Here is a 19,775-nt window from a genome sequence, read left to right on the forward strand (position 1 = left end):
AGATTTGTCATCCACTGATGACTCGTTTGTTTTGTTATGCATTTAATCAGTTAAAATTTGAAGGTTAACTTTTACTGTTCATTTTTCAATTTTCTCTCTTGGTTTCTTTGATCTAGCAAAGATGGATCATACATAAATTGTAACTATGTTTTTATCATTTTGATGAGGGACAATGGAGTAGCCTAGTGGTTAAGGAGTTCACTCATCATGCCAAAGAGCTGGGTTCGATTCCGCACATGGGTATAATGTGTGATGGTGTCCCCTGCCGTGATATTGCTGAAATATTGTAAAACCGGTGTAAAACCATACTCACTCATCCATTTTGATGAAGACGTGGTTCACATGGATTTCAACTTTGTTGAATTCATGATCTGTTTGACATGCCTCTTCATGAACTATCATTCCTTTTTTGTTTTTGAATTCATGTTATTACATTGTTTTCTTTGGTCATGTTGAAAGGCTGTTGGAGTAGGGGTAGTAACATGGTGCTCAAAACTACTGGGGGTAGTTACATGGTGCTCAAAACTACTGGGGGTAGTTACGATGGTGCTCAAAACAACTGGGGATAGTAACATGGTGCTCAAAACTACTGGGGGTAGTTACATGGTGCTCAAAACAACTGGGGGTAGTTACATGCTGCTCAAAACAACTGGGGGTAGTTACATGGTGCTCAAAACAACTGGGGGTAGTAACATGGTGCTCAAAACAACTGGGGGTAGTAACATGGTGCTCAAAACAACTGGGGGTAGTAACATGGTGCTCAAAACAACTGGGGGTAGTTACATGGTGCTCAAAACAACTGGGGGTAGTAACATGGTGCTCAAAACAACTGGGGGTAGTTACATGGTGCTCAAAACAACTGATGGTAGTAACATGGTGCTCAAAACAACTATGGTTAGTTACATGGTGCTCAAAACTATTGGGGGTAGTTACATGGTGCTCAAAACAACTGGGGGTAGTTACATGGTGCTCAAAACTATTGGGGGTAGTTACATGGTGCTCAAAACTACTGGGGGTAGTTACGATGGTGCTCAAAACAACTGGGGGTAGTTACATGCTGCTCAAAACTACTGGGGGTAGTAACATGGTGCTCAAAACTACTGGGGGTAGTTACATGGTGCTCAAGACAACTGAGGATAGCTCAAAACTACTGGAAGCATGAATATCACCAGAAGTAGAGGATGCAATGTGTACTTGAGACCGGCTCCTGCTAGATGTGCAAATGACTACCTAACAGGGGTCACTCTCACTGTCTGTCCACAGACCACCAAGTTTCTGCATGTTATAATGCTGTTGGCTTATCCATCTACTATCTGTTCACTCATGATTAGAAAGTAGGCTTGACATGATCTATGGAGTTGTCTTCTGGATTTCCTGAAGAGGTATCTTACTGGAATAAAAAACCTGATTATAATGACGTAGTTTAAAATCCCACCGAGTGTGTCCGCCTTATTATATATGTGATGTCTATTTTCAGATCAGCTATGCAGGATTTGAAGGTGAATGGCCAAGGGCTGTGAAGAAATCATTCTGTGTTCCCAGAAAACGTAAGATTTGAAGTCGTCTAGTCTATTGTATTGACATGTTTACTAATATAGTGTTTGTGGTCATCATCTCCAGGTATGGTGAAGGGCGGTGGGGTAGCCTAGTGGTTAGAGCGCACGCTCGGCACGCCAAAGACCCGAGTTTGATTCCTCACATGGGTACAACGTGTGAAACCTGTTTCTGGTGTCCCCTGCTGTGATGTTGCTGGAACATATTAGTGGCGTAAAACCATACTTGATTGATGGACATGGTATAAGGCTCATATGTTTTCTCTGACCCAGCGTGGATTATTTACAGATTGCTGTGATGTAGCTGGCCTATTGTTTCATACTGAGTAAAGAAATAACTCAGCAAATTCTGCTTGGATTACGGCAGTGCCTGGTGTGGGATTGTGCTGTCTCCATGGAAACAACAACTTCCAGTATAACCTTGTCTGCAGGGTGTCATTGTTGACTTGGCTGATGGCTCACATTATGGACATTTATTTGTCTGGTTGATTGTGATATGAATGTAATTCCTGTCAATACAATGCCTGGCTGCTGTTACCATATTCCAGCATACTTTCATTTGTTGATGGGGCGGTGGGGTAGCCTAGTGGTTAAAGCGTTCGCTCGTCAAGCCGATGACCCGGGTTCGATTCCCAACAAGGGTACAATGTGTGAAGCCCATTTCTGGTGTCCCCCGCTGTGATATTGCTGGAATATTGCTAAAAGCAGCGTAGAACCTCACTCACTTTACTGCAGCCTATATCCTAGGCAATTCATTGAGAGACCTCCTCTGATTTGTGTGTTATTTCCTCCAGTTAAAGGTCAGAAGATTGTCCCGGATCCTGATGTTTACCGAAATGATGGCAGGAGGGAGTTTTGTAAGAAATATGACGGATACCCAGAGTTCTGTGACCGTAAGTGTCCAACTATTGATGCACTGAAATCATCAGAGTTTGTTGACAACATGTCAGTTTAATATTTTCACTGCAGGTCATATCACCTTGGTATAAACAATTATCAGTGAAATGTTGGTTTAATGTGGTGAAGAATGCAGGTGTTATAACAACTTAATTATTGACTTGAGTTACCTCCCTTACATTTTGTTTGGGTTTGTTACCTCCCTTCAATTATGTTTGGTGTATTGATTCGTCATAATTCCAGATGTGTTAGGAAATTCTGTGTGTGGATGTTATAAGGGTAATGCTATTTTTGAGGGCATTATCATTTGCAGAAGCCCGAGGTCTTCCATTAACTGTCCGACGAAGGAGGGCAGTTGAAAAAGACCGAGGGCCTCTGCAAATGATAATGCCCTTAAAACATAGCATTACCGTTATTATTGCTAAAATACATGGAATTTGTGTTGAAAAGAAAAAGGAAACATTGAAGGAATTTGACTGTAAGTTTACTCAAAACCAACTTCTGACGGGGTTGACTGCCCGAATGCAATTATGTCATCGAACAATTCAAGTGACATCACAACAGAAAGTGACGATATTCGACCTTGGCCTTTGACAAGACCATAGCCTGCAACATGTCAAACTAGTCAGTGTTCGGTTTGGGTCCAACAACAACGTTAATAGTGCAATTGTTAAGGTTAGCACCAGCAAGAAAGCCAACATTTCCGCTATTTAAAGTAGGAATTCGGGTTGCTTTGACTCGTTTGACCCAGAATATCTGCCAGTCCAAAGCAAATGTCGAATGAACTGTAAGCCCACGCACCAACTATGACGTCACTTGACGACAGAACTGATAGTGGCCCGTCGGTAAGGTTGAACAGTCCAATATCATTTGCAGTGGCCCTGCAAATTTCTGATAATAGGAGGGCCGTTTCATGATAATTCCATGTATTTTAGCTATAATAGATGGTAATGACGATGGTTTTACGTTTTCTAGTATTAATTAACTGATGTTGAGTAGATGTTACTAGATGTCCAGTGTTGAATGTTAATATATGGGTGTTGTATGTTTTGGCAGTACATATGGTTGGAATAAGTATTTTTCTTGCAGCTACCCATGTGGATGATTTCCTGAAGCCAGTAGGAGTTGTGGACAAAGCACTACAAAACCATCGCATCTTCTCCACACCCATTATTGTGGTGCCAGGTGGGTAACAGAACAACTTCTCCCTGTCATTTTGTTTTTTTAGATAAAATCTTGGGACAAAAAAATCATTAACATTTATTGGAAGGATTTAAATATAAAAAAATACGTTTTGTATGAGGTTATTTGATGATGTATTATGTTCCACTCTGACATGGGTCGACCTACGTCCTTGGAAGATCATGGTTAGAATTGATCTTCAGCAACCCATGCTTGTCTCGTAAGAGGCGACTAATAGGACCGGGTTGTCAGGCTCGCTGACTTGGTTGACAAATGTCATTGTATCCCATTTGCATGGATTGATGCTCATGCTTTTGATCACCGGATTATCTGGCCCAGACTCGATTATTTACAAACTGACGCCATATAGTTGGAATATTGCTGTGTGCGATGTTAAACAACAAACATGTCCTGTATCAACTTGGGGAACATTCCAAGCTTGTTCATGTTCATTTTGAAACAAAAGCAACATACATTGTCCCATGTTCGCTGACACTAGCTGTTTGTTGTCAGGGTTGAACCACAATGCTCTGGTACGGACTCTGGAGACGACGCTGATGCAGCCGGGGATGAAACCAGACATGGTGGCTGTGAGTAGATCTACAGATTATAGCTCCTCACACAGATCTCTGGACAGTACATATAGCCCACATGGGTTTGAACTGATGATTGAAGGATTTGTTTGCTTTTAACATGTGACTAGTCTGTACATGAGTTTTAGCTCATGCTATCTATCACTGGTTCTTGTGGCGTGGGTTCTGGACCACAAAGGGATCTCAAGTTGGCAGTAACACCCATTTTTTGTGACACAATTTTCAGACCACTCATGACTGTTCTGTTCAAAATTAATGACAACTGTTAACAAGTTGAAATATTGCATGTGCGGCTTTTTGCCTTCAGGGTTTGTAGGGAAGCTTGGTGGTTAAAGCATCCGCNAAGGGTTCGTCATGACAAAGGCCAGGGTTCGATTCCCCGTATGGGCTCAATTGTGGTGCCCATTTCTGGTGTCCCCGGCCATGTTGTTGCTGGAATATTGCTAAAAGTGGCTTGGAACCATACTCACTCACTCGCTCACTGTATTGCCTGCAAGTGTAATTCATTATATGTTGGTGCGAGTAGTGCAAGTGTTGGCTGTATGTGTGCGTCCTTATCATCTTGACCATCTTGTTTCAGGTGATGTGGGATGAGAAATTTCCAGAACATGGAGATCTGGCTGATTTGTTTGGCTTCAGGAATGCCAGCTTGAAAAGCAGCGTGCAGTATTATGGTCAGTTTTACATTTTATTGATTGGTGAACCTTCACCGTAAATGTCCGCAAGTGCTGTCGCTCCGTAGTAAAAATATCAGACTGGGTTCCCTGGGTCTTGAAATCCTGGTGCAAGTCTTGTTTTACAATGCAATTCAAATAATTTTTTCTTATCCAGACAATTTGTAGTCTGGATCTCATACTTTGTGTACCCTATGGTGGGGGCGATTGGGGTAGCTTAGTGGTTAAAGCGTTGGCTCGTCACACGAAGATCTGGGTTGAATCCCCACATGGGTACAATGTATTGTGAAGCCCATTTCTGCGTCCCCTCACCGTTGATGTTGCTGGAATATTGCTAAAAGCGTAAACCAAAACTCAGTCAGTCAGTACCCTGTGGTGGCTGAGTTGGTTTAATAATGGTTGACTTTATTGTAACTGGATGTTAGGTGCCTGACTCTTAGAGTGTGTGATCGAATCCCGGATAAGACTCACCCAACAAAAATACCAGACTTTTTACTTTCACGGTGTAATCCTGACTATAACATATGTTACGAGGTAATTATGGGTAAATAGAAACATATTTATTAACAAGTACTTCCTTAATTGTTTGTGCTATTTTAAGAAAGGATTTTCTATCATCAAATGATGGATATCAGTAATGACATATTAGATGTATTTCATCTCCAAGCGATATTTGTGTATTAAGAATTTGTACCTCCATTAAATAGAAAATCATCTTGATGTCAATTCTTGTAAACAAATCAGTTGACAATAAATTCACAGGCACGCCCCTGAAAGGTCAATTATACCACATCAGTGAAAGCGTTCATTGCAAATGAACAACCCAAGCAAGCCGCCCACTTCATTATTGGCCAGTTAGAAGACATTGCAAGCATTTGTGTGTGGACAACATTTACTTTAGGTAAACAAAAATACAAACAATACTAAACTGCAAATCAAATGTCACAAATGACTTGCATTTGATAATTCATTTTATTTGACCTTTTTTGTAAATACTGTTATGTTTCCTTATCCTGACTCATGCTTATTATGCTTGTCTCCTCCTTCTATGCTTAATGATAGTGGAAAACTTGAAATCCCTTTGTAGTTCCCTTTAAAGCGAGGAAGTAAAAGTACACTCACCCACGAAGTTGCCTCCCTTGCATAGTGTATCCCGCCAAAACAGTCACATGACTAACCATGCTTGTCACTCTCTCTACCTCAGCTCTATTGGATGGACTGGCAGGAACTTGGGAGTCCTATCTGGCACTATATCCTTTTATATTTTGACCCTTTGGCAAAGAATTGGCTGTATAATGGGTTTTGGGGTCTGTATTATTATTCAGTGCATATAGGAATTATGTCCAAATTTAATGTGAAATATTGTTGTTTTCATCACACGTATTTGTTGTTTACAGTTGATGAAATCGCGGTTCTTTGCAGGCATCGGCTGTCTGGCGGCTGATCCAAGACTCCCCTTTGTCCTTCTTGTACTAATTCAATGCTCTGCCAGCCTCTCTCAGTCAATATTGTATAAACTCCCTCATCCTCTTTTCCTTCAAATTTAATAACTATTTATTGCCCTTAGTTTAGGCATTACTAAAGGACAAGCGTGCTGTCGGCAATTCGCAAATGAAACTAATGCTTCTAGCGATCGTCTGCCCAGTTCGCTGCGGGGCAGGCCTTTGCCATTATGCAGCGCGAGACGGCAGCCGTCAGAGTTAGCTTCCATTGGTAGTAGATATACCTTGAGTTCTGTTATGAAGAAGAAAGGCGTCCGCGTCAAATCATCTTCGAAGCTCCTCCCAGTTCTACTAGACCTGCTCATCAGGCGATAATTCAACGGCGATATCGCCTCCCCGGCAGAGGTAGATAACTTCGACGACTACCGATTTGCGCTTACCAGAAGTTACCCTAAGTCAGCAAAGTGTCAAAAGCTTTAACGTCGTCGGCCGGATCTCTATCGCTCAGCCGCCTCTATCAAGCGCCAGCAGATGATTAGAGATTGTCCCGCCATCGTCGCCCAGACATGGGGTTAGAGAGAGAACATCAGCGTTTCTTCGCTTCGCTCACAACGCAGATCAGAAGATGGGCCAGCGCCAGAACTTTGACCCGGGTGCATTGATGAAAACAATTCACTCCAGCAAATGCTATCCTCGATGGAACAGAGGTTCGCCTTCAAGAGAAGGGATTACAGCAAGCTTCGACACAGTAGAAAAGCTTGGGAATAGAATCCACTCCACAGGATGCAGCACTCGTGGATCATCAGTCGGCCGAACAGCCGCATCCACGGATCATCATTTCTCTGATGAATGCAGTCACGATGCAGGATAACCAGCGTCGGTGAAGGTCTCACCTACTGAGAGTTCAACGTTCTGGCGGCTCCAGAGGGATCTGCAAATCATTAATGAGGAGGATACAGTTCGAGAACATCGCCCGCTCTATCTCCAGGGAATCTCCTCCAGGCTGAACACACCACGTTAGTATCAAGCAGATCTTACAGTCATAGATCTACTTCACTATCCTAAAGGGAGGAGCGTTACCTCGTGAACAAGAGAATCTTCTGCAAATCAGGATGAGAGCATTCGCTAAAGGATCATTCCCGCAAAAGGTTTCGGATCCCTGAAGGAACGACCTCAGCGATTGTAGCGAAGCAAGGGGATTCGCGAAAAGACACACCTCGCATGACAAGGATGAGGGAGAGTGATGGGATCTTCTCTGATGCAGAGGTTACTCTCATGGATCGCAAGTGGTCTCGATGAATAGCCTCTCCATCCATGGAACAGAATGAAGCACTCACTTACAGAATGGTTGATGATGGCTTTTGATCCTTCCAAACATTGAATCTCCAAACATGGCGAAGCGCCTCAGGGTCGGATTCCAGCTTCGCGAAGGAAGAATACAACTACATTACGTTGCAGCGATTTCTGAGCGATTCACCTCAGCAATACAGAGTTGATAACTCTGCCGGAGAGTCTACAACCAAGTCCGGAGAAAATGTTTGCGGAGGAACTTATTTGCCACGAAGAGCGGTTTGCGACCTTACATCTGTACCTGGATCGTCGCTACAAGATGGGGAGCACTCCTCGAGAATCAAGGTATTAGCGGCAGGAAAGTGATCGGGAAGGAACGACATCTGCATCAATCAATCAAGAGATGAAAGCAGTCATCAGCGCTTACCTTGTCCCCAAGTCTCTGATCCAGCCAGTATTGACAGTACACCACGGACAACTCCACAGATGCACTTTATATCAGAACAGGCTCAACAAGATCCAATGAAGTCTGCTACATCTCATATTTCATCTGTTTCATTAATTGTGGACAAGCTGAACATCTGGATAAAGGCGTGTCACATTCGAGCAAAGAACATCCTAGCAGATGCTCTGTCTAGCCACAACAACCATCCCTGACAGAATGGATGCTTCATCGGGCGTTTCATCTCATCATAAGGGACGCTTAGGATCTCCACTTATAAATCTGTTAGCCACAAGGTTCAACAGACAGATACAGCGTTTGTCTCACCGGTACCAGACCCGCTAGCATGGACAATAGACGCATTGAACATGTTCGTGGGAAGGACTAAAGCGCTCGCTTTTCCACTGCGGTTCTAATCCGCGGAAGAACTCGAGAAAATCAGGCAGACTACAGTCCTCCAACTGAATTTGGTTCAGCCCTTTTGGTCCAGCGAGTGTGGTTTCCAGATCTCATTCAAGAACTAGGAAAGCATCCCGGAAAAGCCAACCTACCAGAATGTACCGAATCTACTGGTTCATCCACACACCAAGCAAGTTCACGGGAATCCGGCAGTGTTCCAGCTTCACACATGGACAGTATCAAAACTTGCCTGAGGAAGAGGCTACTGGTTATTCCGCCAGAGCAGCTTAAAGCGGTCACCTAGCTCTTCGCAGATCTACTCGCAACCTGTATGATGACAAATGGCAGAGGTTTCAACAATATACCTGGCGCCAAAGGGTTTCCGCAGCAATGAAAAGCATCTCATCCTCAAGTGGCGGATTACTTATGTCATCTACGACAGACTAAAGAGATTGAAAGGTCCGACCTTATCTGCGTACTTTGGGGCTTATTAGCACAGTACTGACCATGAAGACAGGCAGCAAATTGATGAAAGTACCAGGAACTACTGGCCTTACTACGTTCTTTTAAGCTGGAGGATCAGCAAAGAAATTCAAAGGCACCTGCGTGGGATCTCAATGTGAGTACTACAACATCTCACCAATGATACCTCGTTAGACGCCACGCCTTACGCCAGAAACCTGTTTCTAGCCTTAGCCACGGCAGCTCGAGTATCAGAGATACATGCGCTGGATTTTGGACGAACTCGGTTCGACACAGGACATCGTGCGGTAGCACATTTAGGACTTAGATGGGATTTTGTGGCAAAGAATCAGCTACCTGGTCAACCAGATAGACAGTTCCATGTACCAGCATTATCAACAATCCTCGGGCAGGAGGATGTACAGGATTTATCTCTATGTCCGGTCAGAGCATTGAAAATTTACCTTAACCGGACAAGAACAAGGAGACAGAAGTTCAAGCGCCTGTTCATCCCGTTGTCTACAGAGACATCCACAGAAGTCTCCAGAACAACAATATCCGTATGGATGAGAGCCGTTATACTAAGGGCCTACAAAGCAGCAGGACTGCCACCTCCAAGTGCATCCAACCCACACGAAGTCAGAGCTTTGGCGTCTACTCTCGCTCTGCATGGGAATTGCTCGATAACATCAATAATGGAGGGCTGCTTTTGGAAATCTGATACAGTGTTTGCCAACCACTACCTGAGAGACATTGCCACGAAGACGTCCTCAGGCATTCATTCGAAGTTTGGGCCATTTGTTGTTGCACAACAACTAACGGTTCCACAGAGGCGTTGAATTGAAAATCTCACCCTCTTATCACGTGACTTGCTGATAACCTTCGCTCTGGAGAGTCTTGGTTGAGAGTCCATGTTTACGTCTAAAACAGACCAACATGAGTGATTTAGACCTTGTACTTGTACGGAAGTACTTGTACGTGAAAAGGGTCGTCAACTCTTACGATAAGAAGATACTTCTTATATGAGTTGTTATAGATATCTAGCAAGGATACACTAGTATATCTTAAATCCACATGAATCGTAGATTCACTTGTCTTAAAGAAGTCTGACAAGATGTGGTACCCCCGAGTTGGCAGATGGAAGTTGGAAGAACAGGATTGTCAAGAAGTGCCGTATGATAGTTCCCATGGGGGTAGATACAGGACGTATCTAGGACAGCCAATAAATCCGAGAAGGTGACCTGACCCACCACCAATCCGTCAGATTCTGGAAGCATAATAAGCATGAGTCAGGATAAGGAAAAATATGTAATTTTCTGAATAAAATTGATATTTTATACTTATCCTGACTCATGATGTCAAGCCCTCCCAACCTCCCCACTAATGGCAGTTCGGATTTCTCAGTAAATCCACGTGTCGGGCATATTACGGAGAGAGTGACAAGCATGGTTAGTCATGTGACTGTTTTGGTGGGAAACTATGCAAGGGAGGCAACTCGTGGGTGAGTGTACTTTTACTTCCGCTTTAAAGGGAACTACAAGGAATTTCAAGTGTTCCACTATCATTCGCATAGAAGGAGGATACAAGCATAATAAGCATGAGTCAGGATAAGTATAAAATATCAATTTTATGCAGAAAATAACATTTTGTTTTACAGAGCAAATGGCCAAAGCTATGAGAATGATAGATGTGGTCTATCCTGATTCTGTAAGTATTGCTTTTTAGGATAGACTAATCTTTATCAAATGTTTGTTGATAGTTCCCAGTATTGAATATTCACCATCCTTTCACAGTGGCTTCTAGATTTGTTCATTTTCTCTTCTTTGATGAAAATTATCAGTAAAATAATAAACATGGCCTTCCTTAATCGGAAAGATTTCTTTTGTCGTAAACCAAGACAAGAGGGTTTGCTTGGGTCTTCTTGTGGTTTAAGTGTTCTCGTCTCATCGCCCAAACTGTTTCTTTATTCTGTATGTGTGTAATGTTTTAAGAGTCGTTCCATCCACCATCATTTAATATCTCGGGGAGGATGGGGATTGGCAGAGATTGACAGGTTGGAATAGTTTTCAAAGAAATAACGAGTTCTGCAAAATAGATTGATGTCCTGACTGGGGAGATATCCTCTCTCAAACCTTTGATTATCATGGAGCATGTTTTGCTTTCAGAGTCATGTGATCGTGCTGGAGGAAGAGCTGCTGTTGGCTCCCAACTTCCTCCACTTTATGTCCCACTTCCTCCCGGTGCTGGACGCTGACGACAGCCTCATGGGTGTCTCAGCCTGGAACTATAATGGTGGGTAGCAGTAAAGAATCTTTGAACAGCAGTTAGAAGTGATACACATAAGGAAACAAAACTAGGAAACAGATAGCTATATATGTACATGTGAAACAACAACAGTGATAAGATAACAATGGAACCCCAGAGCTCCAGATAAGCCTTTGGCCATGTGGGTATGATACCAATACTATTTAAACTAAGTGGGTATTTCCAATTTCAAGTGGGTATCTATACTTTTTGATACCCACCATATTTTTAAGATTCGGGTATTCATTTCAAATAACAAGTGTAAGAGGTGTGCCTGACACACACTACAGCATGACCTCATAAGACCTTTTTTTATTCAAAATTAACCATGGAAATGTTCTTTTCCATGTAGCAACTGTTTTTTTCAAAACCTTGTTCCCATCATGTTGTTTCACTTCCATGCCGAGAATAGCTAATGTTACAAGTTCATTTAAGATATCACGGGCAATTGATTCTGATTGTGAAACACAGCATAATATTAATTCATCTAGCAGTCCTCTAATGAAGTTGTTTTCTGTTTGTAGCATAAGAAAGCTAGATATTTTACTTTGAGCATGTGGAAGCTTTTGACCATGTTTGTTTTGTTTACAGGACATGTACACAGGAAACAGCTGTTTGATTGGTCGCTATTTATAGATTGGCCAACCAGTGAAGGTTTACAAACTATGACTTGTATTCTGTCTGTGTTGAGCATCTTAATTGTGTTTAGAATTATTCAAGAATATTTTAATCACAAATATTTGGAGATGGAAAAGTTTGTTCCGATTGGCTTGAATTGATACGATGCCAACATAATTTTGATGTATTGGGTAAATACGCATTCTTATTTTGACATAGTGTAAATGTAAATATTTAGTGTGTTTTCATACGCTGGCATTTAGTTTTCTTGCGTATTTCAACTTTTCTATAGTGTATTATAAACAAATACGCAGCTTATCTGGAGCTCTGGAAGCCAGTAGTTAATTTGTGCTTAATTTGTACTGTGCATGGACAAATGGACACCAGAGATTGTGTACCAGTCTGTGTACCAGGCATGAATGATCAGATAACAATGGTATCATTTAACAAGGGAAGTGACAATGTACTTGGAAGCCAGCAGTGATGTTTTAAATTAAAAGTCCCAAGCATAAAGATATCTGATTCCTACTTTTTTTCATTCACCTGATTAAGTAAGTAAAAATATACTCTGAAACATCGTGTTCCCCAAATAAAGAACCTGCCATCCATAAATTCTCCTCACGGTCAATAATAATAATTAGAAGGTTAATAGTCGCATGACTTACCCACCGGGTACCCAGTTTCTGCTCAGAACAGAGGCAAGTTTGAACAAACTGACTTGCCTAAGCTGAGACCACATGCTTTGCTTTGTTTTGGGGCAGGACTGAAGTCCTAGAAACTCAGACATTACAGACAGTTAAATTACATTTCTGATGTCATTCCATTGTCTGCTCGCTCCATTACTTTTCAGGAATGGAGCGATGTGTACCAGTTTCAATTTAAAGCCTTCATTTTGTCATTTTGACATTTAATTTTGATAGCAGAAATATTCCCAATACTTTGAATGTAATTTAAGTAGGGTAAATCCTCGTAACTCTCCATTCCTTAAAAATAATGTGCCTAGGCTCCATTATTTTTAAGGAATGGAGAGTTACTGAGGACATTACCCTCTACGTACACTCAAGTGAGAGGATATGCATCAGCAGTGGGTGTCAAAGTCAAGATACAGCTGAGGTTAGTCAACATCATTCCCAGCTACTAGAAACAATATGCCCTCATGCCAACATCATCTCAAATATTTCAGACATTTTGTACGATATTCCTCTTGTTTTCAGGTTTTGAGAAGTTGTCAGGAAACAAGAATCTCATCTACAGGGTGGAGGAGTTCCCCGGACTTGGATTCCTTCTGAAAAGCAAACCATTCCTGAAAATACTCACGTCATCCATACACAAGTGTTGTAAAGACAGGTGAGATGCCATATGTTTACAGATCTATGCGAATAACACGGGTAGCAGGGATGGAGTCATCCAACAACTGACATCGTTGTCAGCTTCTCTAAAGGGTTAACCTCTTTAGTCATGTGGACAAGGTGTCGGCTTTGCATTAGAAGGTCATTGGTTTGAATTCAATCTTGGGACCTATGATATTTTATGCCTGCTACATTGACGGCCAATGGGGCAGAACATGCTTATTCTAAATAAAGACCAGTGTCCAAATATGTAGCCTGCCACTTGCTTTCTGTTGATTGGGGAGAATGTAGCAGGGTGTGGTCATCCCACAGATGTCATCCTTACCCTGTCAGCAATCAGAGGGGGTTAACCTCGTTGGTCATGTGAACTCCCAGTCCAACTTCAGATAAGAAAGTTTGTGGTTTGAATCCCATCACAAGAGTCCAAAATTCATCATGGGCAGGCCAGGAAGGTCCCATGTATAACTGGTTCTTTGAGGTAGCCTAGTGGTTAAAGTGTTCACTCATAACACCGAAGACTGGATTCGATTGCCCTCAGTACAATGTGTGAAGCCCATTTCTAGTTTCCCCTGCTGTGATATTGCTGGAATATTTCTGAAAGCGGGGTAAAACTAAACTCACTCACTCACCTGTGTACCTATTGTCTTCGTGTGCAGAGCATGGGCGGGCTGGCGTCTGAGTGTGGACTACAATGGAGAGATCCTCGTCCCAGACATGTCTCGGGTCTTCAGACAGCCTTATCAAGGAGCAGATACAAGTAAAGAGCTGATAACACAGTTGTTTGGAAAACCCAGAACCACACTTCTGTAAGTATATTGTCTACACCAACACCAACTATAAAATGGCTGTTTAAACCAATTTGAAAATATCTTTCACCTGAAGAAGGAGATTTTCACCAATGCTAGATGACATTTAATTTATTAGAGCCGTGTATTGGCAAATAAATTGCATTGCAATATGTTGCAATTCTGGTACCTGTATTGCAATATGTATCTGATTCCTTCTTTTTCAGTAAAGAGTAAAAATATACCGTACTCTGAAACATCGTGTTCCCCAAATAAAGAACCTGCCATCCATAAATTCTCCTCATGGTCAATAATAATAATTAGAAGGTTATTAGTCGCATGACTTACCCACCGGGTACCCAGTTTCTGCTCAGTGAACAGAGGCAAGTTTGAACAAACCGACTTGCCTAAGCTGAGACCACATGTATCACACATGCTTTGTTTTGGGGCAGGACTGAAGTCCAAGAAACTCAGACATTACAGACAGTTAAATTACATTTGTGATGTCATTCCATTGTCTGGTCGCTCCATTACTTTTCAGGAATGGAGCAATGTGTACCAGTTTCAATTTAAAGCCTTCAATTTGTCATTTTGACATTTAATTTTATCATTTTAATTTTGTATCTTGACTATGACACCCACTGCTGATGCATATCCTCTCACTTGAGTTTACGTAGAGGGTAATGCCCGAGTAACTCTCCATTCCTTAAAATAATGATAATTATAATTATTATAATGATAATAATTATTAGACAAAATTGTTAACACTGCAAGTAAAATTGCTGGATTCAGATTTGAATGTTTATCATCAATGTATGAGCGGCTAAGCGTGAATCAAGCTGTCAAAATTATATCTGACCGTACTCACTACTTAAATTCGGAATACAACCTCCTCCCTTCAGGTACCTTTATTCCAGTTTGTATAGCAAGATGTATTGTGATAAATTGGGAGCTTCAGTGTTTGACAGTGAGTGATATTGATTGTACAGGCAGAGCCTATTTTCTACACAGCTCCAACAATAGATGTTATGGTCGGGATAACAGAAATCACAAATTTAGATTTGATTTTGAGGGATTGTATTTTCTTTTTGTACAACATTTATTGTATGTGAACTATGCTGTTTTTTTCAATAAATTACAATGAAAAGTTTCAGTGTGAATGAAAGTCTGTGTAGATTTTAACTTAACTTAAACCAAAGAGATAATCACAAAACTTCATATATTTTTATTGCTCAATATACTGGTTCAGAAAAAAAATCGCAATATGTATCATTTGAAAGGCGTATTGCCATATGTCGGTAATACCGTGCAGTCTTACTTTTTATGATTCATGTCAGCACAAAACAAATTCAGTAAGCCTACGTTAACCCAGGAGCCATTCCCTTGGTTCTCACAAACTCAGATTATCCGCCCTTGATTTCCATTTGCCAATTTGATTGGCTGTTCTATTGGGTCTAGTGTACCAATCAGAACCCATGGAGACATTCCCCTGGTTCTCATAATCTCAGATTACCCTCCCTTGATTTCCATTTGCCAATTTGATTGACTGTTCTATTGGGTCTAGTGTACCAATCAGAATCACCAGCGTCAACATAAGGTCAATAGTATTGTCATCATAGTAGCCAGTCCATTTGATTATGATCGAATTTGCGATAAAGTCATTATTAACTGATTGACATGCAAGTGGAAACCCTTAAAAATCTTTTTAATGAAAAAGATGTAATCATGTTCATTAAAACCAGCACTGGCTTTGGTGTGTACGTAACCTAAGTAACACCTGTACTGGTCCTCTCCCTAATGTGGATGTTTTATTGGTCGTTAAAATGTTCATGAAAATCAAGGAAATTTCGGATGGTAAGAACCTCTGTGGTTAGTTAGGTTTACGGAAATCAGAGCCCTGGAGATATTGAGGATGCAGCATTGCGGGAGGGAGCCATGGCATGATGAATCGTCAACCACGTCAGCAAGCTTGGCCACCCGATCCAAAAAAGTCACTTTTTCTGACAAGTGGTAGAGTGCTGGGCACTGTTTTTAAACTTGGTCTCAAGGGGTGTGATTGATGACGTGGGAAATTGCTGTAGTTTTTACTGAAATGCGGTCTCAAATTACCGAACTGATTTTTTCATGTAAGTGAATGTGGACATGGTGAAAGTCAGAAGTCTTCACTGTTCTTCTGTTGTCAGTGCCAAGTGAAATACCGTTTCATGTAGGAGGGTTGTTACAGTGTGTCACAGAACCATGGTAATTCCTGTCTGCATGGTTTTTCAAGTGGAGAGTATTGAGTTTCCAATTAGAAGTCTGTCTGTGAGCTGACTCTTCACTCAGAGAAGAAGCTGTGAATATCTTCAGGCAAACAAAACAAAGACTTTAGTCCGAGATGCCAAGTCATATGTGAACCTGGTTGTAGTGATTAATACTCCACTTAAAGATGCTGATATTTTTTGTTGGGATCCGAGCATCTTTGCCCAGTCTGACAAACTACCTCAGACTGTTAATCAGTTATAGGTTTTCAGATTTGGTTTTGTTATGAAACTTTAAGTGCTCTCCTTAATATGCTTCACGTCTGTGCACTAGACAGCTTGAAATGAAACTCCGTCAATTCTGTTATGTTTTTGAAGTTTTTAATTTAAAATGTTATCTTTGAGGCATGTGGAAGTAAAGATGTTTTTTTAAAGGATCACTTCCACTGTATGACATTTGATATGGATAAAGCAGTTTAGAAAACTAGTGCTCTCGGTTTTCAGTTTGTTGCAATCAAGTTATCATTTTATTTGTAACCTTGTCTGAAATTTGTAAAAAGATTTTATGAAACTAACTTGAAACTTTTGGCAAAGTGAAATGATGCCATGATTTGTGACCAAAAAGTAATTAAAGAATGAAGACTATTTTTATGGATATACAACTTCTTTAATCTGTATAGGCGACGTTTCGACATAGATCTAAATGTTGTTGTCAAGCAAGTGCTAAAAATAGTCCTCATTCTTCATCTACTCAACATCTAGAATGCCAATCAAAGAAAAAACAAACAACTTGTTATTATAGCCTGTCAATTTGAAAATGAAGCATACGACTATGGATAACAACTTCTTGTTTATTGCATAGAGCCGCGTTTTGATGTAGATTCTTAAACGTTATCAAGCTAAAGGTTGACAACTTGATAATGGTGTATGAATCTACATGAGAACATTGTTTTATGCAATAAACAAGAAAGTTGTTATCCAGAATGTTCTGATGAAACAATAACCATTTCAAATTTGAGGAGAACTGTTGCTGGGTCCTGTCTCAAAAAATCAATTAGATGTGTTTGAATGAATATTTTATTTTCACTGGCTGAAGAATGTGAATGTGTGTTTTGGCTGATCGATTCATTAAATGTTTTTGTTAAAAAGTGTTGAATGTTTTGGTTGAAATTATCATTGTTTGCAGAGATGGACCAACACCATTGACTGGGATGAGTAACTTGACGATGGTCTCGTATGAGCAGCAGCTGAAACACAACATAGCCAGCAGCGTCAGCTTCCCCATCACTGACCTTCAACTCTGTGTACAGAAGGTCAAGGACTTTGATGTGAAAATCTCCACAGATGAAAAGTAGGTTGTCTAATTAAAAAGTATGAGTTTAAGGCATGAAAGTTCCGATTCTAACAATAGATAAACCATGACAGACAGACAGATTGATGTTTGAAACTTTAATAGAAATAGCCCAATACATTTTGGAGTGCTTATGTAGTCAGTAGGCATCAGAAATGTAAATACACAATGCCATTTAGAAAGTGGTCAAATGTAACATGTTATATTTGGGATTACACTTTCTTAGTCAAGTACAGATTCTGGAACTTTTGTTGGGTTGAGAAAGTACTTTACTAAGAAAGTGTAATGCCAAATATCACACATGTTAGTAATATAAACTTCACATGTGTAGGTGGATATAGGTGTAGGTGACCTGTCATTTAAACTTCCTTCTTCTCTTAACTATACTACCCATCAAAAGTTTAGACTCACTAGTGTAAATGTAGCCACTTACTTGTCCACTGTTCTAAACTAGCTTTTTGCAAAATATTCCATACTGTTTAAAGGTACTGTTTAGTTATGAACTGGTGTATTGTAAAACATATTCGTAACATTGAAAAGATTATTGTCATGAGTTCAGTAAATGATTAAAATCTGTGAAAATTGGCGAATTCTTAACAAAACTTTACACCAAAACGAATCTGTTCACATGCACGACATTTGCTCATGCCTTTCGCAATTTGAAGCATCATCCTTGTGCAATTCATCTGCATAAGGTTTTCAGTTGGTTCCCCCAAGTTGGTGGAGAAATTCATCTTCGATGTAACCACATACATATACATAACATATAGTGAGTGCTTTAAGTGAGTCTAAACTTTTGATGGGTAGTATATATTTGGACCGCCTCCGTGGTGTAGTGGTTAGAGCGTCCGCCCGGAGAGCGGAAGGTCGCGGGTTCGATCCCCGACTACGTCATACCAAAAGACGTTAAAATATGGTACTTGTTGGTCCCTGCCTGGCGTTCGGCATTAATGGGTACAACAAGGACTGGTCGGCTCGGAGTCAGTATAATGTGTCTGAGTGGGGTATTCATGCTTCACTGCAGCATGGTATCTCAGTGGGCTAGCACTATAAAACCAGCTTCAGTCTGGGCTAGTACAAGCAGCTGCACATACACATACACACACATGCACGTCGTCATATGAGCGAAATATTCTCAAGAACGACGTTTAACCCCATTCCACCACCACCACCTCTTAACTATATTTGAATCAGATAAATATGTTACAGTATTAATGTTACATCAGACAGAACGTGTTTCTGCTGTAACAGTGTTAAATAAGTGAGAATTATGTGTTATAGTATGCTTTACTTATTTGGGATCATTGGGGTAGCTTAATGGTTAAAGCTTTGGCTCGTTGTGCCGAAGACTCGGGTTTGATTCCCCACATGGGCACAATGTGTGAAGCCCATTTCTGGTGTACCCCACCGTGATATTGCTGGAATATTGCTAAAAGCCGCATAAAACTGTACTCACTCACTCACTTGCTAAAAGCAGCATGCAACTTACCATACTCACTCACTCATATTAATGTGTTACCATAGGAACAGTCCTGCTTTCATTTTATTTTTTTTTAAAATGTGGTGAAATTGTTTTTTAACATGACTTAACTAATTCTGTGGTGACAATATATGTTTCTGTCATGTCTTTTTGTCTTGGAAGCGAGTTATTTTTCCTTATCCTGACTCATGCTCTTTTTGCTTGTCTGACTCATGCTCTTCTTGCGAACATAGTGGAACACTTGTATCTCCTAATTGAAGCTCCTTCAATTTAAAATCACTAATTAGTATTCACCACGAGTTACCTCCCTTTCCCTGGCGGGAGCGAGAGCCACCTCTACCCATGTGCCTCACTCTCTCCTTCTTAGCCCAGTGAGCTGGGCGTGAGGCGCCTGTGTCTCCGACACACTATATCCTTTGAATTATATTTAGTTAGTTACCTCGTATAGACATCTATAGAGGTTTAGCTAGTATCCTTCAAGCGATTATATATTGATATTTAGTCGTTTTCTACAGTTTATTCACGGGGCCGTGTTTGTTTCAGTGGATTACGTTGATGAAAATTCTGTACTATTGCAGATTACGTTTTTATGCTGCTGCTGATCCGCCTTTAATATGATGTATGCGGTAGCCATGTTTATTATATTCACATTGCAGTTGCGGTACTAATTTATCAATTCTACCTTTTATTAATATTTACTGCGTTTGCGCACAG

The 19,775-nt window shown here is 40.8% G+C and overlaps 1 protein-coding gene across 1 annotated transcript in view; it reads left to right on the forward strand.

The window, feature by feature from the left end:
- Positions 1-17,585, forward strand: part of LOC124276657 (protein O-linked-mannose beta-1,2-N-acetylglucosaminyltransferase 1-like) — a 40,626-nt gene extending 23,041 nt beyond the window's left edge. The window contains exons 10-19 of the mRNA XM_046712304.1: positions 1,478-1,547; positions 2,348-2,446; positions 3,540-3,635; positions 4,146-4,222; positions 4,806-4,899; positions 10,592-10,641; positions 11,100-11,226; positions 13,071-13,203; positions 13,862-14,011; positions 17,417-17,585. Coding sequence (XP_046568260.1) covers positions 1,478-1,547; positions 2,348-2,446; positions 3,540-3,635; positions 4,146-4,222; positions 4,806-4,899; positions 10,592-10,641; positions 11,100-11,226; positions 13,071-13,203; positions 13,862-14,011; positions 17,417-17,585 — 1,065 coding nt within the window. The remainder of the gene's footprint in view (positions 1-1,477; positions 1,548-2,347; positions 2,447-3,539; positions 3,636-4,145; positions 4,223-4,805; positions 4,900-10,591; positions 10,642-11,099; positions 11,227-13,070; positions 13,204-13,861; positions 14,012-17,416) is intronic.
- The last annotated feature ends 2,190 nt before the right edge of the window (positions 17,586-19,775 follow it).

The sequence above is a fragment of the Haliotis rubra genome, unplaced genomic scaffold, assembly GCF_003918875.1.
Source record: "Haliotis rubra isolate DU_JTF1 unplaced genomic scaffold, ASM391887v1 Scf2100, whole genome shotgun sequence".
NCBI lineage: Eukaryota > Metazoa > Mollusca > Gastropoda > Lepetellida > Haliotidae > Haliotis > Haliotis rubra.